Here is a 21868-nt window from a genome sequence, read left to right as displayed (position 1 = left end):
TGGAAGAAAAAAAAAAAAGGGCTGATCATCTCTTCTTCCCCAAGTAATTTTAGTCTACAAAGTAGTATAACGCTATCGAACATTCCCGCACCCCTGGCGGCACGGCACGCTTCCCTGCTCGCTGGTCAGCACTCCATAATTTTTTCATAGTCGCAAGAATCCTGGCTGGGCTTTCTTTCCTCTTTTTTATTTTGTCAAGAGAGTGCCCGCAGACTAGTGCTATCAATCCTGTCACTTACGTGTCACGCTAAGGGATATATAAAAAGGAACAGCACGGAGGTGATTGGGGGTTTTGTGTGGGTAGTACAGATGACTAGTATACTATAACCGTACACGTCCCTCTTTTCTTTTTTGTATTTTGTCTGGTTTCCCCTGGCCAAGATCGCATTTTTTCAGAGCTGCGATATCATACACCCCCCCTCCCATGCCATCTTCTTGTAAGAGCTCAGCCCAGTGGATGTTGAGAAGGAAAGATAGCCTGCATGGCCCAGGCCTCCGGGGTACAGATAAGTGTCCAGGTCTTCGGGCCCGGGGTGCAGATGAATTTCCCCAGCAACTGTAGGGGGAGAGCGCCCTGATAGGCTTACATCCCATGGGTTTGCTTCCCTTCGATAATTTATTTGACAGGATCCGACGCAGTGCTCATCATCATTCTGTCATTTATGTAGGGCGGACAGCACAGTCACATCGACTATCCCACGCTGCAGGGTACCCCCATGAGACGATGATACCGACACCATGGTCCATGTGATTGCCAACTGGCAGTGGTAGTGACATTTTGATGTTTTCTTTTGATTAAAATCCTAGCCCTGCTGATGGTCAGTATGAGTCAACCTTTGGGCATCAAGACCTCGCTCAGTATCAAGACCTCACTCAGTCCTTCCTGCCTTGATCCATGTTAAACAGACAGAGGCTAGTAGGTAGTAGTTTTGGGGGCCGTTCTTTCTGAGCCAAGCTGGTCCTTGCATGCACAGATACGGTCCCGAAAGGATTTTGCTTCTTTTGGATTGGTGGTCACTAATAAAAGTAATGGTGGTAGAGCTTGTGACTTTGATTCGATAGTGGCGTAAAAAAATTATTGAGTAGGGCTGAGCGCTGAGGCGACCTGAAAAAGAAAAAAAAGAAACGAAAAAGAAAAAAATGGAAGATATTAAAAATATAATATGGTAAAAAGAAAAGTAGATTTGCCAAGAAAGAAGGCTTGAGCTGAGCCCTGGCCTCTACCAGACTCTCGGTAGCCAATCGATCGATTTGAGGCTTGATTGACCCCCATTGCTCATCGCTCATCGCTCATCGGTGGCGTATTCCCCCTTTTTTCTCGGTTTCTTTCTTTCGGTTTCTTCTTTATTCGTTCATGATGATGACGATGGTAATTTCGTTTTTTTTTTTTTTTTTTGGTGCTGACGGTAGGGCAATAGTGTTACAATTTTCTTTTTTCTCTTTTTTCCTTTTTTTGTTTGGTTTGAGCACCATCAATGCATGCATGTCTCTGTCTGATGATATAAATCACGCAGCTTCTGAGAGGGCGTCATAAGTACACACAAGCGTGATGGTGATCTTGTGTCTCATCTCGCTCTTTACAGGATGCCGTCGTTCTCACCAGGCAGTCTCTTGACTCTCTGCTGCTCCCAGTTGTCCAGGTCCCTGCCAGCAAGCCTCTGTCATCACACTGCATTAGCTTCAAGCCTCTCAAATCTTGGTGTTTTTTTTTTCTTCTTCTTTCTTCCTGACCGTTCTTGTCTCTCCCTACATAACGTCTTCTCCCCATCCATCCCTCGATAACGTCTCTCCCTCCCTTGCATAGATGGATAGAAAGACAAGGCCGTTATGCAGGGCGAGACAAAAACGGGGACACCATAAAAAAAGCAAAGAGAGACATAAAAAAAAAGAAGAGAGATTAAGACACTCACATAGTATTCCTCCTTCATATCCACCTTTCGCGCCCCTCTCCTGACTTGCAGCTCCTCCTCCTTGGTCAGCTGGCGCACCCTACGATCGTGCTTCTCGTATCGAATCGCCGTCGCGGGCGTCAGGACAAAGGAGCCGGCCACGATGACGGCCATAAAGGGCAGGCCAAAGGCTAGGAACGGGTGCTTGGCCATGATGGCTCGGTACTTCATGCCGATTTTCCCTGCGTCGGCCGACGAGCGGAATGTCTTGTTCTGAAACGTGCCCATGATGTCTTTTGTAGTTTTTGTGTATGGTAGGTATTTTTCGGTGATTCAAGTTCGTCCTTCTCTCTCCCTTGTTCTCTCAACCGTTCATGCGGGTGCCTCTTGTGATATTATCTGGTCTCGATGGTGCAGGATGCAAGGGCTGGCCTTTTTGTTTGCTCCCGAATTGGTGGTGCGTGTCGCATTAGCCGGAAATCAATTACAAACAAGTTTTCGATTGCATCACTAGCCATCGCATGATGTTTCGCGCCGTGGCTGATCGGACCAATGCTTTTTCCCCAGAGCGTCGGATTTTGGTGGGGCCGGATACCCGCTCTTCGCGGACATGCAACTCGACTGTAATAGGGTAGTTGATAACAATCACAAGTGGCTACAATGCAAAGTTCATCTCTCACAGGATAGACACAAATAATATTATTCAGCTAAAGTGTAGATAACTTAGAAAGAAAGAATATCTCATATCACCCCCTTCATATCTCCTCCGCTTCATAGTGCGAAGCAGTAACCCATCATTCATCTAATCATAATTCATATACTCTCTTCATAACATCTGAGAGACCGGATCGACAATAGAATTTGTTATTATGCCCCATTTAACCGCATACTATGCAACCGATATATGGTAAATAAGAAGAAGAAAACTCCATGTGCCGCTCTGGCCGAGAACTTGACCCCTCTGCCCTATTCCTCCTTCGTTTCCTCTGTAACTCGTTCTTATCCGCTGCGGGCCGGTACAAATCTCCAAAAAAGTAATGCGTTCCATACAGCGCATTGGCTGCTCGATGAAAAAGATAAAAAAGGAAAAGAAAAGAAGTCTTCACGTTGAAGAAAGGTAAGATGTATGACAAAAAGAGCTGAAAGAAAATGAAAGTGTGTCGTTGGTACAATAGTGGTAAGCCTAGCCTAGTATACTTATAAGAAGAAGAAAATAAAATAAAATAAAAGTCCAGTTCTTTTCGAGTGTGCTATTCATGATTGCCTCCATTTTTCTCGTTATCATCTGATAATGATGAAGTATTGATGTCGTGTGCGTGTGCTATGCTGTGCAGCAAAAAGACACCCATCGCGGAATACCGTAAGAAAGCTTGTGTTGCAAATAATAAAAAATCACTGCAGAAAACGCCTGTAAGGAACTTGACATTTATCGTTCAACAGTTTGAGGCGGGGATGGCTGCCATCCGTTTAGGTATGCCATCAATCCCATGCCAATTAGCACCACACCAAGCATGGAGGCGTATGGGATGCCAGCTCGCAAATGCTGGTTCTGTAGAGGGCCTCTGGGTGAGGTTTGGGGCGTAATAGTATTGGCCCTCGATAGGTTTGGCATGTCGCCCGAATCTTGACTGGAATTTGTCAAAGATCTCTCTTGTTTTACCGCCGGCTTGGCAGCTTCAGGAGTAGGGGAGGCAGCACCATTCTGTGCTGCCCCATTTTGTTCGCGGCGGAGTGATCTTGAGCGTGACCTCCGTCGTTCCTCAGCTGCAACTCGCTTGGCCTCCTCCTCTCGTAACTGGATGACCATTTCCTCGAGAGTTTTTCTGCCGGAATCGCGTTCTGCCTCTGCAGTTTCACATCGACTCCTCCACTGCTCCATCTGTATTCTCAACTCTCGCATCTGCTCATCCATATTGTCGATGCGAGATTGCAGTGCTACCGCTGTCTCTTGGGCAACCTTGTCCGCCGGGGAGACTTCTTCTAGCTCTGGCAACACAGTCTTTGAGTCGTCTGCAATGTCTCCCTCCTGGGTCAATTCATGAACATTATCAACCTCTTCATGAGACTCAACACCGTTGATCTGATTATTGGCAGACTCTTCAAGTCGCCTAGCTAATTCCTCTGCAAGCTCACGTGCTTCTCGCTCCTTCTGAAGCATCATTTCCAGCTCACGCATACGTGCCGTCTGGGTATCAATATCTCGCTTCGCCATGTTAAGAGCTTCAGTGAGCTGTATGATCTGGTTCAGGTTTTCTTGGCGAATCGGCGATGAGTTTGCTGAGTCCAATCTTGGCCTTTCCAACGAGCCTCTTTTAAGTGATGGCACATCTGGCTTTTCTGGAAGAGGCTGCTGAGGCGGTGGTGCAGGAGGATCGGAAAAGCGAGCTTTTGGATCTGCTCGGAAAGAGAGATTACCGTTGACCATGGTCTGAGGTTGTTTGGTTGGTTCTGGAGCTTCGGATTTTTCGAGATCTTTTAGGTCCTCTTTTGATAGAAGGGTGTTGATGAACTGGTTCGTACGGCTCAAATCTTGGGCCTGGAGTTTGGCGCTTCTCATTTCATTCTGAATTTCATGTTAGTTGACAAAAAATAAATCAAAAGAACCGGTGAAACTGGTGTAGCACTCACTGCAAGACGCTTCAGAATCTGATCTGTAGCAATGGGCGTCAGGAAAAAAGAGCGTTGTTGCGCCATCCCATTCATATGGCCGTTCACAGTACCACCATTAACCATCATGCGACCGTTGCCACCCATGGATACGTTGCTTCCAGCGCGTCCCCGCATTTGCATGGCGCCAGCAGGAATCATCATCGCGTTGTTAGCAGGATCTAAATCTCCAAAGTTCATATCCAAAACGTTGTTTGATGTATTCAAAAACCCGGCATGTTCGACCTTTGCGGCAACTTTGTGGTGAACGACGGTTTTCTGGTCTTCGCTAACTATGTCGATACCGAGTTCTAGGTGGTCGGCCGTCTGGAGCTCGTGTGGCTCTGATTCACGATTCTCCTGAGATAATCGAGTGCCGTTGACAAAGGTGCCGTTGGATGATTTAACGTCTCGGATGTAGATTTTACCGTTTCGTTCGGCAAATATTTCGGCATGCTGCCGCGATAGCACTTTACTATCGAAGAAGCCATTCGTGGCAGTTGGCACCGTCTTTTGGTTCGTCTGCCGGCCGATTCGTATAGATTCGGGAGCGAGAGGCACGGCGATCGTCTTTCGCTCAAATGTGCCGTTTAGAGAAAGAAGATATAGCATAGGCTGGCCGGGAGGGAACGGCTGCTCGCTGGGCCCCATGGGTCGCATCATGCCTTGAGGTCCCATTTGCGGCTGTCCCTGCCCGGCTTGCTGCATGGCGCCGTGGGGTGGGCCCATGCCGTTGGGCCGTCCTTGGGGAAGTCTTGAGAAGTCTGGTTCTTTGCCGGCTGGCCAAGGGTTCTTGGGTTGTGGTCTCTTGCGATTCGCGCTGCCATTCGACCACTGGCTCAAATCTGAAGCTGACGACAGCGATGTGGCATTGGAGTGTGAGCCGTTCGTCGCAACGGTGGTATTTGAGGCGTTGGAGGAAATGGACGAGGATGAGTTGCTTCGCGAGAGACTCTTGCGGGTCATGAACATTCCTCGAACATCCTCTGAATTCACCTGATTGTTGCCATTAATAGTGCCCCATGGCGGCCGGGAGATTTGCGGAAAGGTAGGAGGATTTGCGACGGCAGTCATGAGTAAGGCTTAAGGATGGTCGTCTTGCTCGATGGGAAGGCACGGCGTATATTTTGTTATCTTTTTGATAAGATTTGGTCGCCTGCTCGCTGCGTGGTACGCCCTTGGATTTGTTGAGTGTGTGTGTCGTCGCTAGTCGCCTCCTGTTGCTGGGGAAGAAAATAGAAAACACACAGGGCAACGCGTGACGTAGATTGAAACGAAAAATAGATTCACTTGCTACGGCTCACAACGAAACAGACTCTATCGCTTGCGATCGGCGGGAGGGAAGACGCCTAGGAAAAAAAATTAAAATCGAACGTCGTTGGCAACGGTGCTGTCACAAAAAATCGTCAGCATGTTGTTGATGTGGCTCCTTTGGCCAGCACGCCAATTGGGGGTTGGCATGGCACGACCAAGCGAGGCTGGGGGGTGCAGCCCCTGGCCCCGGGTCGGCTCTGTGCGCGCTGCGGCAGATGTGAAACATACTGTGAAATGATCGAAGCTCGCAATCCTGGGCGATTCCACACGACGCTGGCGAGCCGTGGTGGTTGAAGCTCGGGCTGATGGTGCTTTGGGGATCTTGTCTGGCCGTCCTAGCCCGCTAAGCGCTGGGCTAGGCGTGTTGAAGCGCTGGGGGGCCAAATGATACAGTGCACGACGGTGTCTCAGTGTCTGCTCGCCCAGCTGCCACAACGCGGCCTCGAGGCAGGCTTGGGCATTTCTTCACGAGGGTTTTTCCAGGCTCAGATCGGGCAGTCCCAGGCGATTCCTGGCCATCGCAAAAGGCCATATGGGGCCCTGAATCGGCTCATGACCTGGCTTCACGTGATGCATCGACACAGTTCTGCACTGGCTGGGGCCCAGGATCTCCGCACTGTGGGGGGCGCTAGCAGTGATTAGCATGCGCCGCATCAACTTTTTGCCGCCCCCGTTGTCGTCAGCTTGTGGCCAATCAGCGGGCGGCTTCTTCTGGGGCCTCTTCGTGGATAGACCGGGGCAACCTTCAAATGGCACTTACATGGCGGAGGAGAAACGATTGACGACAAAAAAGCTACGATCCCGAGATTCTCACGCCTCTGCGAACTGCGTTGAAACCGACCTCTACTCACAATGCCTCCCGTTGCCCCGATCCAGCATGGCGGCGCTCAGGCCCCGTCCACTTTTGACAAACGTACGGTATCGAACGATTGCGAGGGGCTGTAATTTCGCTAACAATCTTCCGTAGTGAAGATGGGCGCAATGATGGGCGGATGTAAGAACCTTTATTAAAGCTTTGTTTCGGACCTGGGTACGCATTGAAAATGATGCTAACGCTATTTCCAAGCTGTTGGTGTTATTATGGGCTTTATTTTCGGTAGGGGATAATTGCACGGAGCTCCATTTCCATACGATTCGCGAGTTGACACCTTGATAGGCACCGTTAACATCTTCCGATATGGCGCTGGATCCCAGGGTATTATGCGGACTCTGGGCCAGTACATGGGTGCATCTGGTGCTACATTTGGGTATGTCTGCGTTTATTGCCAACGGGCTTGGTCGTGATGTTTGTTAACAAAGGCGACGCAGATTCTTCATGGGCGTTGGTAGTGTGATCCGATCAGATGCCGACCCCAAGCTACAAGAACTGTACATGCGAGCGCAGCGACGGCCGATAGTATTACGAGCGAACTCGGCTTGGAAAAGGGACGAATAAAGATACTCAAACGACGAATGGACGAACTACGCGGAGTGGTCAACCGTTGGCTGCAAACTGCGTATGCTGGTAGCTTAATCGGCTGCCCTGTAAAATAACAATAAATCAAACGACATTTACGATCAATTCCGACGCAAATTATGTTATGTATGTCTAAACTGTGTGAATGGGCTTGCGGATAATGAGAGCTTTGTATACAATAACGGAAATTTTTATAAGCTGGTGGGAAGCTATGAGGGGAAGCATCAGGAGCTTTATCTTCCTTGGCATGGACGAAACAACTTTTCTCTTTCTTACTTTATTCTCGCCCAAATTGCTATATGTGCGCCTTTTATGTGACCGTCCCTTCCCGTCACCGCCATATTAGGAGGGCCTTTTATTTACAGCTTTAGCTCTCGACTTCACACTACATTCTAACCAAATGGCAATACTCTCTAATCTGTCAATGCCATCTTACATCATACCCAGAAGAAAAAAAAGAAACATGAATCCTGTTTCCACATTGCCTCTGCGGCTTCTGCGGCGAATTTAATAAGCTTATTCACTGCAGGATATCACGCATGCACCGGGAAATATCTCCAGCCGCTCCCCTGTACGACGAATTACGGCATACATGAGGATGCTTTAGTTCTGGGTCCCCATTCAAAAAACATATTATCAAATAGAATATCTCTTTTAGAAGAGCGATCATACCCTCCAGCTGCGGCCCGTCATTCTCCACATATGCAAAGAGTCATAGCATTCGTATTCTGTCATCTTTTGACATGTCCGGTACCCGAGATGGAGCATGAGTGCCCGATCGAAAAATTTCGGCTCGGATATCCGCAGCGGCCCGATGAGCTGATCCCGATGCTTGAATATGCCGATTTCAAAGAGTGGTATTATTGTGGAAGATTTCGGGGGCTATTTTCAGCCATGTTGTTGCTCTAAGGAGGTAATAATACTGTAGTATGTGTAACTATGTACGACCTAATTTATCAAATCTTTTATGCAGTCTGAGAAACGTGGCGCTTCCCATTTATGTACATACACAATTAACATGTTGATCATGATGGCTGACTGTATTCTATCCCTTGCTCAATATTATACAATCAAATCAGCACGATGGATGTGGCTATGAGCCGGCTTTGCATTCTGGACCCACCAAAGGAATAGAGTTCGTGAGGTTCCTCACGGAATCGACTTCCGAGGCGCAAGATGTTTTGGCGCGTTTTAATTCCCCAATCCTTCATTGTGTGAGCTTATCCCCCACGCGGGATATTACCCCTTGTCTTGGAAAGTCCGAACAACAATTGATTGGCCGTTCAACTTCCGGTCAACTTCCTTCGTCTTGCCTCGTGTTGAGTGTAACGTTCTTTATCATTTATCGTGTTTTCAGCTTCAGCTATTAGTATTTCAAATTCAGTCCTGCTGACTCGGAATGTAGAGACGGTGTCCTAATAAGCTCCGAGCGGTGTGAAGGTTGCCATGAGAATGGTCTGAGACATTGAGTAGTGATTGAAGACAATGATGCCATGGGCCTTGTCTTCTATAGGTTGTATCAGAATGCTCTATAACCACCTGAAGCTTTTCTTGCATACACCGTCACTAGTCTGCTGCTTGACGGGCTCTATTAAACCTTGATAAGATGCGCGTTGCGCTAGATAGGTAGAGATAGTATGAATATGCAGCTAGTAAGCTCTAATACTAGAATTATCGTGAAGTTTGACTGAATATACCGATTTGATCAAACAGTCACGAAAACTCGGCCGAACCAGTCACACGACATCATACAAACAGGCCAGACTGAATATACCGATTCGGTCAAACAGTCATAAAAACTCGGCCGAAGCGGTCATACGACATCATACAACCAGGCCTGCGCCTACACGGCTTGGGTTCTATCTAGGGTTATTACTCTGTCAATAACCTTACTTCGCTTATACGAGGAGCTAAGATCCGTGCCGTGGAAATCCTCCTGAGCGGCTGGGCTGAGTACTCCAAACCAATAGTTTTACGGAATGCAGGCTAGGGAAGCTTGTTTTCTCACTAAATGCGCCCAGGGGAAATTATGTGATCAGGCACCCGGCGTTCTTTGGTTATTGGCTCATCGATAGAATTTTCGGAGCGGACTATTGGGTGGTGAAGCGGGAAGAATAACTTTGTTACTGAGCCGGAGCTGTTTTGTAAAAATATATATAGAGGTGGCATTTGTTACTCTGAACAGTAGAATACCAACCATCTGAGTATCATCTCTTTAAGTGATATATACAGCTCCAGCTCTCTGTGCCATAATGGGAGCGTCTTACAGCAATCCAAGAGCAAAGAGAGATGTCTCCTCTGTGGCCAGCAGCAGACTCTCACAGAAACAAACAAACGGGTACATTCCCTTCCACTCTCACTCATCTCAATATCTGAAGCATAACGCATGCTGACATTTTTCTAGTCTATCTTTGTTGGGAGCCTTGACTGCTCCATTGCTCCCTTCTTTTCTTACCAACAACCCAACCCCCAATGGCTATCCCTGGAGCACTCTCAACTCCTACACCAACTATTATGACACGAGCCCCAACACAGGCGTCATAAGGTCTTATGATTTCACCATTAGCCGTGGTGTCATTGCTCCAGACGGATATCAGCGAAATGTGCTCCTCGTAAATGGTGCTTTCCCCGGCCCAATGATTGAGGCCAACTGGGGTGACATTATTCAAGTCACTATGCATAACAACATCACCGGGCCAGAAGAGGGCACGGCACTACATTGGCACGGCTTTCTTCAGCATGGAACACCCTGGGAAGATGGCGTGCCTTCTGGGAGCCAGTGTCCTGTGCCCCCGGGGAGCAGCTTCACGTACCAGTTTCATGCAACTCTATATGGTACCACTTGGTACCACTCGCACTTCTCCTCTCAATACGCGGGTGGTCTCGTGGGTCCGATTGTGATTCATGGACCAAAGTCGCAAAAATACGATATTGATATTGGTCCTGTTATGCTGTCTGATTGGTATCATGATGATTACTATGATTTGGTAAAGAAAACAATGAGTACTGTGCCTGGGGAGTTCTTAGTCTTTTCAGACAACAACTTGATCAATGGCAAGATGTTCTTTAACTGCTCTACGGTCACAGATGGCACGCCATGTACCAATGATGCTGGCATTTCAAAGTTCCGATTCAAACGTGGCAAGACTCATCTCCTTCGTCTCATCAATAGTGGAGCTGAAGGTCTCCAGCGCTTCTCCATCGACGGACACAAGTTGACTGTCATTTCAAATGACTTTGTCGACGTTAAACCCTACGAGACCGAAGTTGTCACGCTGGGGATCGGCCAACGCACTGAGGTCCTCGTCACGGCAGATGGCGATCTCGATGCGTACTGGATGCGTAGCAACATCAGCTCTTTATGCTCGCTCAGCAATCAGCCAAATGCCGTCGCAGCCATCTACTATGATAATGCAGATACTAACAAAACTCCCCAGTCTACTCCATGGGATGTTCCTGACCCGGGAACTTGTGTAAATGATGACTTGTCGTTGACGGAGCCTGTCATGAGCCTTCCTATCGGTAAGCCGGACGTGACGCACCGTATAGAGGTGAATATCTTTGTAAATGCGACAAATCATACCTTATGGACTCTAGATGGTGAATCTTTTAGAGGCGATTTCAACAGCCCGACATTGCTGATGAGCAATCTGGGCAACTATACGTTCCAGCCGCAATGGGCCGTGAGAAACACTGGTAACGCACGCAGCGTCAGAATAAACCTCATGAACCTATCCCCCGCTGCGTAAGTTGACGCTGTTTAACCCTAATATCTACGTTATATCCTATATCAAATCCGCTAACTATGCCCTCACAGCCACCCGATGCACCTCCACGGCTTCAACATGTACATCCTTCATCAAGGCCTCGGTGAATGGGACAACAAGACAATTGTCCGGCCATCAAATCCCCAGCGCCGAGACGTCTTCCTGATCCCCCCAGGATGGCATGTCGTAATGCAGTTCGATGCTGCGGAAAATCCAGGCGTGTGGCCGTTCCATTGTCACATCGCGTGGCATACTTCGGCAGGGCTGTTTACGCAGTTTCTTACAAACCCAGACGGAGTGCGGAACCTTCGGATTCCCAATGTGGTGGCGGAGACTTGTAGGCAGTGGGGGACGTGGACGAATACGAATATTCCGGATCAGATTGATAGTGGGTTGTGAGAGGGAGGAGACGTGATATATATGAGTATAACGATGAAATTTAGGATGACTTGATGCGATATGGGGTATTATTTTCTGAATCTGTATTATATAACGATTTAAGAGAAAAGTTGGGCGAAGAAAAGTTGAGAGATCTTCAGGATAGTGTATTCACCGTTGGTAGGAAAGCTGTACTGAAAAGAAATCTCTTCTCTAGATTTGAGTCAAATGAAAACAGTTTCTTGTGTCATAGTATATACCAATGGAATATATTTGAAGCTATATCTTTGATGCAATATAAAACCAATAAGCGTTTGAACCTAGTTACCCAAAAAGTAAATATAGCGCATTTACCGTCTGTTGCGCGTCTAACGAAAACAGTATATGAAAAAGTATCATGGAATCTATCAGGTCATAACATAGATTCTTTTAGTCATTTTTGTAGCGGCTTCTCTTCGCTCTCCTCCTTTTTTGACTCTTCAACTTCTTTGCTCTCTGCTTCCTTTGTAGTTTCAGGCTCTTCCTTCTTGGTATTGGCCGTGTCTGCTGGTTTTGCCTCCTCTTTTTCTTTAGGTGCCTCGGGCTCGTCTTTCTTCTCTTCTTTTGTGTCGACAGCCTCTTTTACGTCTGCGACATCTTTGGATGCTTGGGCACTATTTGATGCCTTCTCGTCTTCTACCTTCTTGCTCTCTTCTTCATCTTCATCCTCATCCTCTTTTTCTCCATCAAGTTTGAGGACAGTTTCAATCTCTCCAGTCAACTTCTGCAACTCATCTTCAATCTCTTCATCGCGATCGGTCTGGCTGCGCAGCTGCCTCTCAGCCTCTTCATCTCCAACAACATTTCTCCACAGATCCTCCAGCTCATCTGTCCACCCAAGCAGCCCAGCCAGCTTTCGGATGCCGCTGTCGCATGATCCCAGCTCCAGCACATCATCAACTCGCGATCCTAATGAGCCAACCTTCTCCATGTTGAAAAGCACACGCGGCGACTTTTGTCTCGCCATGTCAGGGAGGCTAGCAAAGGGATACACAGTTAGACTGGTACCAATAATCAGAACGAGGTCTGCCATAACAGTGTTGTGCGACTTTTCAGAGAATGCCCTCGGAAGTGCTTCGCCGAAAAATGTGATGTCTGGCTTAACCAGTCCCTTGCATTCCTTGCAGCGAGGAACGTCGCCTCGGAGCACATGTTTCCTCATGTCGTCATCCGGAAACTCGACCTTGCACTCGATGCAGCGCTGAGTCGCAAAGCTGCCATGAGCCTCCACTATCTTTTCCGAAGGAACGCCAGCTGCGCGCTCCAAGCAGTCAATGTTTTGTGTAAAGAGCATTTGGAGGAGTCCTTTTCGTGCAAGAAGCGCAATGAAGGCATGCGAGACCGTCGGGTGAAATTTTCCGGGGTATAGTTCCTGTGCAAGAACATAGAATGGCTCAGGACGGTTGCGAAAGTAGGCAATATCGAACACAGCCTCGGCATATGGCAGTTTTAAACGCGCTAGGTTGCTGTATAGACCCGTCTTTGGCGATCGAAAATCCGGAACTACATCACAGTTAGACATCAATATGGGCCAAATCAGCACGATAACGTATGATCAACTCACTTCCAGCTGCGGTGGAGATGCCCGCGCCCGTCAAGACCACAATGCGCCGAGCATCGCCGTGCTTGATGTATTCCGCGACGGCTTCTAAACTTCTCTCTTGGAGAGTCTCTGGAGGCCCATGGGCATCAGCCAGAGTAGATTCTTCTTGACCCATTTTGCGAGCGAGCCAGCGAGGGACGTGGGGTCCTGAAGGCTTGTGGCGTTGGCGGTGTTTTCGACCTATTTTGGCGAATTTTTCTGGTATTTTTTTTTTTTTTGCAAAGGCTGAGATGCAGCTATTTACGGTTGAATGATGTGATGATACCTAGGCATCAATCTATTCCAGTGGCAATGAACATTCGCTGGTGGGGCTGTAACATGTGAGAAGCAGCCTAATGTTACATCACTAAAAAGCCCCTTGGCGCTTATCGATAAGCGGCGAACGCGTGGATTGGGATGGGGACCAGCGCCAGGATTTGAAGATGTCAAGCATGATTATCGATTCAATGGATATGCGAGCATAATCTTAAGATTGTAGCATGAAGAACAAAGGTTGATGAAACGAATTCCTCCCAAAACAAGCCCCTAATCAGGATCTGACCTGTCGACCGACCCTCGTAAACCGTTTATATAAACGCCTAGCAATGCCCACCTGACGCCCTCTGACTGAATATCAACGTAACAAAAATCCCATCATGTGTGGCGCTGCCTGGCTGCTGCAAACTGTTCTTCCTGCAGCCGAGCGAGCTCTTCCATAGACATGCCGCTGTTGGCAAACTTATCCGCCTTCTTCTCTCGTCCCTGTGAATGGTGTTAGCGCCGCCGTGGGATCAAAGTGAATCTGTAGATGTGGGAGACATGCGCGAACCTTTTGAACCTCTTTATGTTCAGCTGCGGCTTCTAGAACAGCCGGTACGTAGTCAGAAAATCCCAGCCGCTCCAGAGCCTTTGTGATGTGATCACAGGCGATAGTCTTCTTTGCCTCCTTCTCGGAAATCTCATTGGCCTCGGATGAGATGAGAGTGATGAACTCGACGCAGCATTCTATGAGCAGGTCGCGAGCCTCTTTTGCGAATGAGACACCTGTTTGAGCTGGTAATATCTCGCTGACTATTTTCTGAACCGTGGCTAGTACATAATTAGCTTTATTGGGCATTCGATATGTGGCAGTTGTGTGTCATACCTTTAGGCAGCGATAAGTCATCGTTGCTTCCTGTCAAAAAGTCAGTGATTTGCTCACGCCATGTATTAATTCACGATTGTGTACTGCTCGTTGTTGAATTACCGCAGTAATAGTCATAGCCATCTCCCCACATGTTGTGCATGGTGATACGGAATGCTCTTGGAGGTGGACTCAAAATAGACGTAGAATGAGATGAGATTTTGCGGGAGGGAAAACGAGGAAGCGTGCATATCGAAGATGAAATGTGAAATGCAAGTAAGAACGCTTGAAAAAGCTTTATAAGGGAAAGGGTGACCTTGATCGGCTGTTTGCATGGTTCCATGGACACAAACAATGGACAAAGGTTTGGTCTTATTGGCCCCAGCACGGTGAAAGATGAGATAATAAAGCAGTGACGCACGGCCGACGAGCGTGGTCATGGTTGTGATTTATTTTTGGCAAGAAAGGCAATGAAAACAGAAGGAGAAAAGAAGCGCCCGCAATGCTATGGATAGACCGAGCTTACCTCCAAACTCATGATCCGACATGTTGAAGAAAACGGGGGGAGGTCGGGTTGCGGCTTAGACGCGATACTGCCTGAAAGTGAAATGAGAATCGGCGATGGCAGAGAGTGCACAAGTGGTTAAAATGCACGCGAATGCTTATATGATAGAAGAGTAAACAGAAATATTAAAATAAAAGTATTATATACGATTTTGTTTGTCGAATAATAGTCCACGTGAATATGCTGCGTGGCTGGCGATGATATCTGGCGCAAGGGCTCGACTCGGGAGATGGATGATGAATTGAATGGTTTCCAGCCAAATGGTTTGTTAGTGGGGCGATAGCTGCTGTTATAAGTGAAATTGGGAGCGGTACGGGGTACTTATGTCGCCTATGTATCCAGTACTCGGGCGCGGCCAGGGTCTCCTAGGCGTCTCGCTTCTGCTGGCCCTCAGCGCGGCGCGTGCCAAAGGTTGACCCAGCCCACTGAAGCTCCATCGCTGACTGGCTTGGGAAGGGGCTTAGTTCACGTGCTGCAGCATTTCACCAAGTATGGAGTACAAGTGGGACCTGCTTAGCGCGGGCCAGTTTTATAGAAAAAAAAAAAAAAGTTTATTAGCTCGAGCTTCTTGCTTTCCAAACCCTTTCCTTCTTTCAACTTCTTTTTCCTGGCAGCGAAGACAGCAACAAGAGCTCTGCGCAAGCTCGGATTGAGCTTCACGCGCATCTCTGGTCTTCAGCACCAGGCGTGCCGCTGCCGCTGCTCGTTAATACAGGTAAGGAACATCTCCATGATACGCGGCAGCCCCAATTGCCTTCTGATGAAATATGTTGTCGCCCCAGTCTGAGGAGGTCCGACAAGCCTTCCATGCTGACAGACACGTCTCAGCCAAAATAGACATTTCTGATTTACACCTGGTGCTTCTTTTTTGCTTTATTATGGGCTACTTCGTTGTGCTTCAACGGCTAACAATTAGTCTCAGGCAGTGCAGCAAATTTTTTCAGGCTTCAAAATGTAAGACCCTGTTCCGTCCTTCTTTCGACCCTATGGCACATCGTGATGTACCAAGTAAAGTATTATCAAATTCCGAGAATACATACTGCGGACACACTCTCCTGAACCAACAAGTGCCCAACTTTGGTTTCAAGATACGCCATGAGCAATATGTACTTGAGACTAACAGTTGACAAGTTCTGAGAATGAATATTGGCATGGCGTCAAAGAGCCTGCGCTGAACCACTTGAATCACAAGGTAGGCACATATTTTTTGCTTTTGTTGAATTTGGTTATTACCACTATGATTTGTGTGATGAAAAAACTTATATTCCATGCTAATACTGAATCCCTATGTGGAGATCATTAAGAGCTTTTCATCTTTCGACTGACTACAAATCTATCCCTTTCACATTGTTATTTACATCTATCTTGTGTTGACCCTAGGCTGACGCAACTAAGTTTTAGGAAATTACTCCTGGTAAGCTGCCAGCTCAGGTGAGTTCCAGCTAGACATTGTCAGCAATTGGCATCGTAGTTCTGGACGGTGGACCTACTTGATGTACTGTCCGCTCAGCTTATGCAGAGGGTTGGCCACAAATTTGGCAATAACATTACCTGGCTGGTCAGGCCTGAGCAGCACGCCTTCCTCAAGGGCATCAACGAAGTTCTGGTGCACCGCCTTTTCCATGGTGTCTTTGCCCTTTTCTCGGATGACCGCCTGCATGTCAGTGTTCACTCGGCCTGGTCCGAAACTGACGCTTGTGACGTCAGTCTCTTCCGCTGCGAGGTGAGCGGCCATGGAGTTGACTGCTGCCTTGGCAGAACCATAGGTGCTCCATGCTTGGTATGCCTTGAGAGCCGCGCCTGAGGATATCCAGACGATGCAGCCCTTTGTCTTCTTGACCTCTTTCAGACTAGCCCTGGCCTATGGCATGTCATGTCAGCAGCCACCCGATGCTAGATACTGTTTGATGTCTTACTATGGCAACGTAGCTGAACAAGTTGATATCGTAGAAGCGCTTGGTGTCTTCTACCAACTCATCTGCAAACCTCTTGGGCTCCAAGGCTCCATGGTTGATGACCACACCGTCAAGTTTACCAAATGAGTTAACGGCAAGTGCTGTCAACCTCTCAGCAATCTACAAAGATTTGTTAGAGATTTGCGACAAATAATAAAAAAAAAAAAAAGAAAAAAGAAAAGAAAAGGAAAAATAGTAAAATAAGAAAATAAATAGGAAAATAATAATAAAAAAATTTTTTTTTAACTTGCATCTTCACTTGTAATATCTCCTGCGACATACTCTACTTGAGTAGGATGTGCCTCTTTGAGCTTCTGCAGCAGGCTTTCGGACCGTGCCGTGACAACGACTTTGTGCGATTGCTCTAAAAGGTGCTGAACGATGGCTGCGCCAAGGCCTTTGCTGGCGCCGGTCACAATGAATACTTTGGAAGCCATGAGTGCGGAGAATGGGGGGTAACTGAGGTGCAGTAGTTCAGTAATTCAAAGGAAGAAGAGAGAGACGGCTCTTGAGTCGACTACAGTATTTTTTCGCCAAGGAAGGATGATTTTTCAGCCGATGGCACTGCTGTGGGGAGAAATGAGGGGCTATTATTGGAGAACTATAGCCTTCTTGAGAGATGGGATGCTATACGGCTTAAGCCGGCTCGAGTTATAAGATGGCCGGTGCCGGAGTCGAGACGACCAATTGTTCCTGTAAACTGAATTGTAAACGTCTATGAGATCAAACCGATTTGTAGTGACGATTTGAAGTTTATATACCAGTTAATACATAAAGAAAAAGACACAATGACCCACACAGTCATCCTCGGTAGCGGCGTTATTGGCCTCTCAGCGGCTTTCTACCTCCGCCAGCATCAGCCAGGCACCACAATTCATCTTGTTGACTCCGCGCAGGAACTCTTCTCATCGGCTTCTGGCTATGCCGGAGGATTCCTGGCTAAGGATTGGTTTCGTCCCGACTTGGTTCCATTGGCCGAGCTAAGCTTTGAAGAGCACAGAAGGTTGGCCGAGGAGGAGAATGGCAGAGAAAGATGGGCATATGCAAAGAGCGTGACAGTGAGCTATGAGCCGAATGGGCCGCTATTAGACGGAAAACGAGGAGAAGACTGGTTGTTGGAAGGGACCAGCAGAGCTGGACTCGTGGATACGAGAAGGGAGCATAAAGAAGGCGAAGTGCCGGACTGGCTGAGGAGAGTCGATGGCGACTCCGTGACTGTGGTTGATGATGGAAGTGGGACGGCGATTGTGTAAGGATTTGCATCCTACTTACACTTCTTTTCTGGGGAAGGGCCGAATACTGACATGAAGAATTAGAGATCCCTTACTATTTTGTCAGTTTCTGCTGGAAAAAGCCAAGGCTGCAGGTGTTCGTATTCATAATCCTGCTGAAGCGTTGCGCTTGAAAACCGATGGCGATGGCAAACTCTCCGGCGTTGTCATTAAGAACACAAAGACATCGGAAGAAACCGTTATACCAGCTACCAAAGTCCTTTTGGCAGCGGGAAGTTGGACACCCAACGTCTTTAAGACGTTGTTCAAGGATCGCTTCTCCATCGATATTCCCATCGGAGGCCTGGGTGGACACTCCCTCGTTTTGAAGGCTCCCAGTGAAGTGACGACATGTCATTCCGTCTACACGACGATGGGTGCGCACTCGCCAGAGATATACTCTCGGCCTAACGGGGAGATTTACGTTGCTGGAGTAAATAGCCCCGAACTTTCTGTTCCTGGACCTGCTGTCAAGGCGGCAACTTTGAGCGAACCTCTGGAAAAGCTGAAGGATATTGCACGACGTCTTATTGCGACTCCTGGAGGAGAGGATTTGGAGGTTGTGCGCGAAGGGTTGTGCTTCAGGCCAATTACCAATAGGGGAACGCCGTATATTGCGAGATTGACGGATGAGAAGCTTGGAGAGGATACTAAGTTGAAGGAGGGAGAAGAGGGCGGTGTTTTTATTGCGGCAGGACATGGGCCATGGGGTATTAGTTTGAGCTTGGGGACTGGAAAGGTTGTTGCAGAGATGCTGTCTGGGAAGCCATTGAGCGTTGATATCTCTACCCTGGGATTCTGAGATGGGTATATGCCTTTTTGTTATAGCTAAAGGATGCTAATCAAGATATTAGATATAATGAATTATGTTTATTAAGTATCGCGTTACTATCAGACATTTATACAGCCATGAAGTTTCTTAATATCACTTGGACCAGCCCTGCAGCATCCTCCCACAATGATTTGGGGCCATTTCCCTCTTGCCTCTGTTGCCCGTACAGCCTCTGTAAGCTGCTTCTCCCATGGGATTCTATCTTCTCTCTCACCACCCTCTGGCATTTCCCATTGCTTGGTTGTTGTGTTATATACCTCGCCATTTGTTCCATCGGGATATAGAACCAGTGCGGGCCAGTCTGTTACGATACCTTCTTGGAGTAGGTTACTGATGGCAGCCTCATAACGGCGCAGCAGTGGATCGAGCTTCCATACTTTTGTACAGTTGATTCCCACGCCCCATGGCACTGCTGCTGCGATAGAAGGGTCAAGCATTGCTCGGATGACATCTTCGGGGGAGCTTCCATCTGGAATGTTTTCATCTTCGTTGGGGAATAGGACTGAGATCCAAAAGGGTAGGCCAGAGAAGAGACCCGGGACGGCACTCAAAGCGTGGCGCATGGAGATGACCTCGTCGAGGCGAGGAACTGTCTCGAGAGCGATATATTGCGCACGCTGTTTAATGTCCTTTATGCTGGCGAATATCTCTAATCGCTCGCGGTGCCATGCTAGAAGAGCGTCTCCAGAGTCATGCTCGACATCGTATTTGCCGCTATACTCTTGGCTTGGAACCATACATGCGCCATAGGGCCCAATGCTCAGTGCAATGGCACGTCCAGGCTGTTTCGCATTCTCTGCAGTTTGCACAGCGGCCTCGAGAAATCGAGGCACTTGTGCTGCAGGAATGCCATCTGGAAATTCGGCGGTTTTGGTGTTTGCGAAACCATGAAGTGAGACCTGATATGTTGCAGTGAGGATGACATCTGCCGGCACATCTCCAAAGGCCTTTTGGCAACTCAATAGGGTTGAGGGATCGGATATGAGAAGATGAGAAGACCAGAGAGGCGTGTCGGAACCAAAAGTGATGTTGTGGTTTTGCTCGAGGGTGGTGCCGAGACCGCCATCTAGAATTTTTATTTTTGTCATGTTTTATATGAAAGATAGTATAGAAAATAGTATATAGAAAATAGTTTGATACATAAGATGACTTAACAGGATTTATATTCGGAGATTTCAACCGAGTGCATCTAAGGCTCTGAGCTAAAGTGCTTACACCATTCCGACTATCGGATTGCGGGGTCCACTTCGTCCCAGGATCTTGAACTTGACACAAACTTATAACTTGGCTCAGCCACCTTTCAGCTTCTGTAATCGTTCTTTATCTTGTCGTTATTTTACCCCACATGCGGAATAAAGGCCATCCAGTCAACCGTGTCAAACGCACCCGCCTGCATTGATCTTAAGCCAAGCAATGGCTCGACAAGGATATAAGCCCTCGCTGCGGCGTAAATAAGGGCAATTGGGAGGATGCTCCAAAACTCCCAGACGAGAGGAAGCTGTTTTGGGGCCCAGGGCTCTTCTTCTTCATCTTCTTCTATTACTACATTGAGTTGCCGTTGAGACTCTAATGCAGACAGTTCGCCTTGTGATATTGTGGCTCGCGTTGCGACTGGTGCATTCTCGATTACTGTTACTGTTACGTCGGATTTTTTATCCTCCTTTCTAAACATTCTTGTCCAAATTTTTTGTTCACTGCCGTATCGTTGCAAAATGGCACCCGCCTCTAGGACCCAGAACAGGGCCGTTGTGCCTACCAGGATCAGGCTCGATACCCTCCAGAGGACCTGCTCGACTTGAGTTGGGAACCTGAAGTTCCACCCGGTGAGATGTACGGATGCGTAGACTATAGTGGCGAGGCACAAGTATAAACTCTCTAAAGTCTCTAACCATGGCAGTCTGCTATCTCCAATACGAGGTAGAGGACGCTCATGGGGACCGACTGGTAGTTTGATAAATGGTAGTATGTTGAGAGCCCAACTTGGCGTTAGGTCGTCTACAAAGTCGAGAGGAGTCTGCCGATAAGGTCGTGCAGCGATGGGACCAGCCTCACGGAGGACTCGATCCATAGTTATAGACATATTGATTCGAATGGGATATCGAACATCTTGTGGCTTGGACATCCAACAGATGCTAGTCATGATGGAGCATACGACAATAGCAACAGTCGATAGTTCTATCGTCGTCACTGGAAGCTTTTGGATACCGCGCGCTATGCATTGCACTATCAGATAGCCAACCTGGAAGCATGTAATGAGCTTGGCGACGGTGTCTTTCTTAGATTTGTCCAAGAGTTCTTCGTCTGATATAGTCGGAAATTCGATATAACGGCGTGACATCAGCCAGAGTATATGCTTTGAATTGATGGGGAACGGTGCCCCATCCAACGGCTGCAGCTCGAATCCGCCCATGTTGGCGTAGAAGCCATGTCGGTATGTCCATGAGGTATGTCCGAGAGCGTGGAACGCCTTAACAGAGTCTCGCGCAGCGGCGAGTTGGCCAGCGGCGGCTGTGAGTAAGAACTCAGGCCCGGCAATAGCAATGGCCATCCACAAGATCTTACGACCTTGGATGCGTAGTACACTTTCGTTCCTAGCTGGTAAGTTGAGACATAGAATGGTGAATGTACATAAAAATGTTGTGAAAATGCAAGTCCATAGTATATCCATAGTTCCTCGGCCGTCTGGAGACATTGTCCAGCCATTAACTCGCACATCTGTACTGGAATTCATGGTTGCGTAAAATATCGAGCTGTTTCTTAGCTCAGCGTCATATAAGTTAATGAACCATTTTAGGAAGATGCATATAAGGAGAGCGTATTACATTATATTCTAACAACTCTCATGACTGCATCACTTTACAATATGGCGTATGAAAGCCCTGAAGCAAATCGGCGTGAATGTCGACGCCAGCTCCGAAGTCTTCTCATCTTCTATTACCCCGATATGAGTTCTATATTTAGGTTGAGCATCCTTCAGACCCACCGATACTGCATGCCGAGTCAAGGGCATAATGTCGAGATAGGATATAGGACTTGGATCTATCCTTGGCA

The 21868-nt window shown here is 47.8% G+C and overlaps 10 protein-coding genes across 10 annotated transcripts; 3 read left to right on the top strand and 7 right to left on the bottom strand.

The window, feature by feature from the left end:
• Positions 1-907: 907 nt before the first annotated feature.
• Positions 908-2533, bottom strand: GGI43DRAFT_403236 (cytochrome c oxidase assembly protein COX16-domain-containing protein). The gene is made up of 2 exons (XM_083205778.1): positions 1911-2533; positions 908-1658 (listed from the first exon to the last, which is right to left on the bottom strand). Exons 1-2 carry the CDS (start codon positions 2175-2177, stop codon positions 1578-1580), a joined length of 348 nt encoding a protein of 115 aa, XP_083061213.1. The 5' UTR covers positions 2178-2533; the 3' UTR covers positions 908-1577.
• Positions 2534-3315: 782 nt separating this feature from the next.
• GGI43DRAFT_383138 (uncharacterized protein) lies at positions 3316-5609 on the bottom strand (the record flags this gene model as incomplete). Its single annotated transcript, XM_083203339.1, has 2 exons — positions 3316-4452; positions 4518-5609. 2 exons carry the CDS (start codon positions 5607-5609, stop codon positions 3316-3318), a joined length of 2229 nt encoding a protein of 742 aa, XP_083061212.1.
• Positions 5610-6497: 888 nt separating this feature from the next.
• GGI43DRAFT_403232 (reactive mitochondrial oxygen species modulator 1-domain-containing protein) lies at positions 6498-7580 on the top strand. The gene is made up of 5 exons (XM_083205777.1): positions 6498-6762; positions 6817-6843; positions 6916-6945; positions 7006-7096; positions 7158-7580. The coding sequence occupies exons 1-5, from the start codon at positions 6702-6704 to the stop codon at positions 7282-7284; spliced, it is 336 nt and encodes a 111-aa protein (XP_083061211.1). The 5' UTR covers positions 6498-6701; the 3' UTR covers positions 7285-7580.
• Positions 7581-9524: 1944 nt separating this feature from the next.
• Positions 9525-11596, top strand: GGI43DRAFT_433654 (Cupredoxin). Its single transcript, XM_083209783.1, has 3 exons — positions 9525-9643; positions 9710-11050; positions 11123-11596. The coding sequence occupies exons 1-3, from the start codon at positions 9558-9560 to the stop codon at positions 11469-11471; spliced, it is 1776 nt and encodes a 591-aa protein (XP_083061210.1). The 5' UTR covers positions 9525-9557; the 3' UTR covers positions 11472-11596.
• Positions 11597-11674: 78 nt separating this feature from the next.
• Positions 11675-13221, bottom strand: GGI43DRAFT_403222 (DHS-like NAD/FAD-binding domain-containing protein). The gene is made up of 2 exons (XM_083205776.1): positions 13054-13221; positions 11675-12992 (listed from the first exon to the last, which is right to left on the bottom strand). The coding sequence occupies exons 1-2, from the start codon at positions 13205-13207 to the stop codon at positions 11884-11886; spliced, it is 1263 nt and encodes a 420-aa protein (XP_083061209.1). The 5' UTR covers positions 13208-13221; the 3' UTR covers positions 11675-11883.
• A 75-nt stretch (positions 13222-13296) lies between these two features.
• On the bottom strand, positions 13297-15028 carry GGI43DRAFT_403219 (negative cofactor 2 transcription regulator complex subunit NCB2). The gene is made up of 4 exons (XM_083205775.1): positions 14721-15028; positions 14216-14245; positions 13901-14160; positions 13297-13833 (listed from the first exon to the last, which is right to left on the bottom strand). The coding sequence occupies exons 1-4, from the start codon at positions 14740-14742 to the stop codon at positions 13726-13728; spliced, it is 420 nt and encodes a 139-aa protein (XP_083061208.1). The 5' UTR covers positions 14743-15028; the 3' UTR covers positions 13297-13725.
• A 936-nt stretch (positions 15029-15964) lies between these two features.
• On the bottom strand, positions 15965-17326 carry GGI43DRAFT_358579 (uncharacterized protein). The gene is made up of 4 exons (XM_083202355.1): positions 16966-17326; positions 16676-16834; positions 16250-16620; positions 15965-16201 (listed from the first exon to the last, which is right to left on the bottom strand). Exons 1-4 carry the CDS (start codon positions 17149-17151, stop codon positions 16165-16167), a joined length of 753 nt encoding a protein of 250 aa, XP_083061207.1. The 5' UTR covers positions 17152-17326; the 3' UTR covers positions 15965-16164.
• A 1-nt stretch (position 17327) lies between these two features.
• GGI43DRAFT_358536 (FAD dependent oxidoreductase) lies at positions 17328-18832 on the top strand. Its single transcript, XM_083202353.1, has 2 exons — positions 17328-17963; positions 18031-18832. The coding sequence occupies exons 1-2, from the start codon at positions 17503-17505 to the stop codon at positions 18785-18787; spliced, it is 1218 nt and encodes a 405-aa protein (XP_083061206.1). The 5' UTR covers positions 17328-17502; the 3' UTR covers positions 18788-18832.
• Positions 18781-19960, bottom strand: GGI43DRAFT_358571 (Homocysteine S-methyltransferase). Its single transcript, XM_083202354.1, has one exon. It carries the CDS (start codon positions 19903-19905, stop codon positions 18877-18879), a length of 1029 nt encoding a protein of 342 aa, XP_083061205.1. The 5' UTR covers positions 19906-19960; the 3' UTR covers positions 18781-18876.
• A 130-nt stretch (positions 19961-20090) lies between these two features.
• On the bottom strand, positions 20091-21245 carry GGI43DRAFT_403209 (uncharacterized protein). Its single transcript, XM_083205774.1, has one exon. It carries the CDS (start codon positions 21225-21227, stop codon positions 20154-20156), a length of 1074 nt encoding a protein of 357 aa, XP_083061204.1. The 5' UTR covers positions 21228-21245; the 3' UTR covers positions 20091-20153.
• Between the last annotated feature and the right edge of the window lie 623 nt (positions 21246-21868).

This window comes from Trichoderma evansii (genome assembly GCF_050947405.1).
Source record: "Trichoderma evansii strain SZMC 28006 chromosome Unknown GGI43scaffold_8, whole genome shotgun sequence".
NCBI lineage: Eukaryota > Fungi > Ascomycota > Sordariomycetes > Hypocreales > Hypocreaceae > Trichoderma > Trichoderma evansii.
This window is presented reverse-complemented; position numbering and strand designations above follow the sequence as displayed.

Bases quoted from the DNA above. Each gene is read 5' to 3' on its own strand.
- GGI43DRAFT_403222 (XM_083205776.1), bottom strand. From the start codon at position 13,207: ATGGGTCAAGAAGAATCTACTCTGGCTGATGCCCATGGGCCTCCAGAG. The intron at 12,993-13,053 runs GTGAGTTGATCA...ACTGTGATGTAG, and splicing joins CATCTCCACCGCAGCTGGAA to TTCCGGATTTTCGATCGCCA.
- GGI43DRAFT_403209 (XM_083205774.1), bottom strand. From the start codon at position 21,227: ATGGGCGGATTCGAGCTGCAGCCGTTGGATGGGGCACCGTTCCCCATC.
- GGI43DRAFT_403236 (XM_083205778.1), bottom strand. From the start codon at position 2,177: ATGGGCACGTTTCAGAACAAGACATTCCGCTCGTCGGCCGACGCAGGG. The intron at 1,659-1,910 runs GTGAGTGTCTTA...GTGTGATGACAG, and splicing joins ATATGAAGGAGGAATACTAT to AGGCTTGCTGGCAGGGACCT.
- GGI43DRAFT_433654 (XM_083209783.1), top strand. From the start codon at position 9,558: ATGGGAGCGTCTTACAGCAATCCAAGAGCAAAGAGAGATGTCTCCTCT. The intron at 9,644-9,709 runs GTACATTCCCTT...ACATTTTTCTAG, and splicing joins TCACAGAAACAAACAAACGG to TCTATCTTTGTTGGGAGCCT. The intron at 11,051-11,122 runs GTAAGTTGACGC...ATGCCCTCACAG, and splicing joins ATGAACCTATCCCCCGCTGC to CCACCCGATGCACCTCCACG.
- GGI43DRAFT_403232 (XM_083205777.1), top strand. From the start codon at position 6,702: ATGCCTCCCGTTGCCCCGATCCAGCATGGCGGCGCTCAGGCCCCGTCC. The intron at 6,763-6,816 runs GTACGGTATCGA...AATCTTCCGTAG, and splicing joins CCCGTCCACTTTTGACAAAC to TGAAGATGGGCGCAATGATG. The intron at 7,097-7,157 runs GTATGTCTGCGT...AAGGCGACGCAG, and splicing joins GCATCTGGTGCTACATTTGG to ATTCTTCATGGGCGTTGGTA.
- GGI43DRAFT_358571 (XM_083202354.1), bottom strand. From the start codon at position 19,905: ATGACAAAAATAAAAATTCTAGATGGCGGTCTCGGCACCACCCTCGAG.
- GGI43DRAFT_358536 (XM_083202353.1), top strand. From the start codon at position 17,503: ATGACCCACACAGTCATCCTCGGTAGCGGCGTTATTGGCCTCTCAGCG. The intron at 17,964-18,030 runs GTAAGGATTTGC...ATGAAGAATTAG, and splicing joins GGAAGTGGGACGGCGATTGT to AGATCCCTTACTATTTTGTC.
- GGI43DRAFT_403219 (XM_083205775.1), bottom strand. From the start codon at position 14,742: ATGTCGGATCATGAGTTTGGAG. The intron at 14,246-14,720 runs GTAAGCTCGGTC...ACTTTTTGACAG, and splicing joins GTCGGATCATGAGTTTGGAG to GAAGCAACGATGACTTATCG. The intron at 13,834-13,900 runs GTTCGCGCATGT...CACCATTCACAG, and splicing joins AACATAAAGAGGTTCAAAAG to GGACGAGAGAAGAAGGCGGA.
- GGI43DRAFT_358579 (XM_083202355.1), bottom strand. From the start codon at position 17,151: ATGGCTTCCAAAGTATTCATTGTGACCGGCGCCAGCAAAGGCCTTGGC. The intron at 16,621-16,675 runs GTAAGACATCAA...GACATGCCATAG, and splicing joins TGTTCAGCTACGTTGCCATA to GCCAGGGCTAGTCTGAAAGA. The intron at 16,202-16,249 runs GTAGGTCCACCG...GACAATGTCTAG, and splicing joins CTGAGCGGACAGTACATCAA to CTGGAACTCACCTGAGCTGG.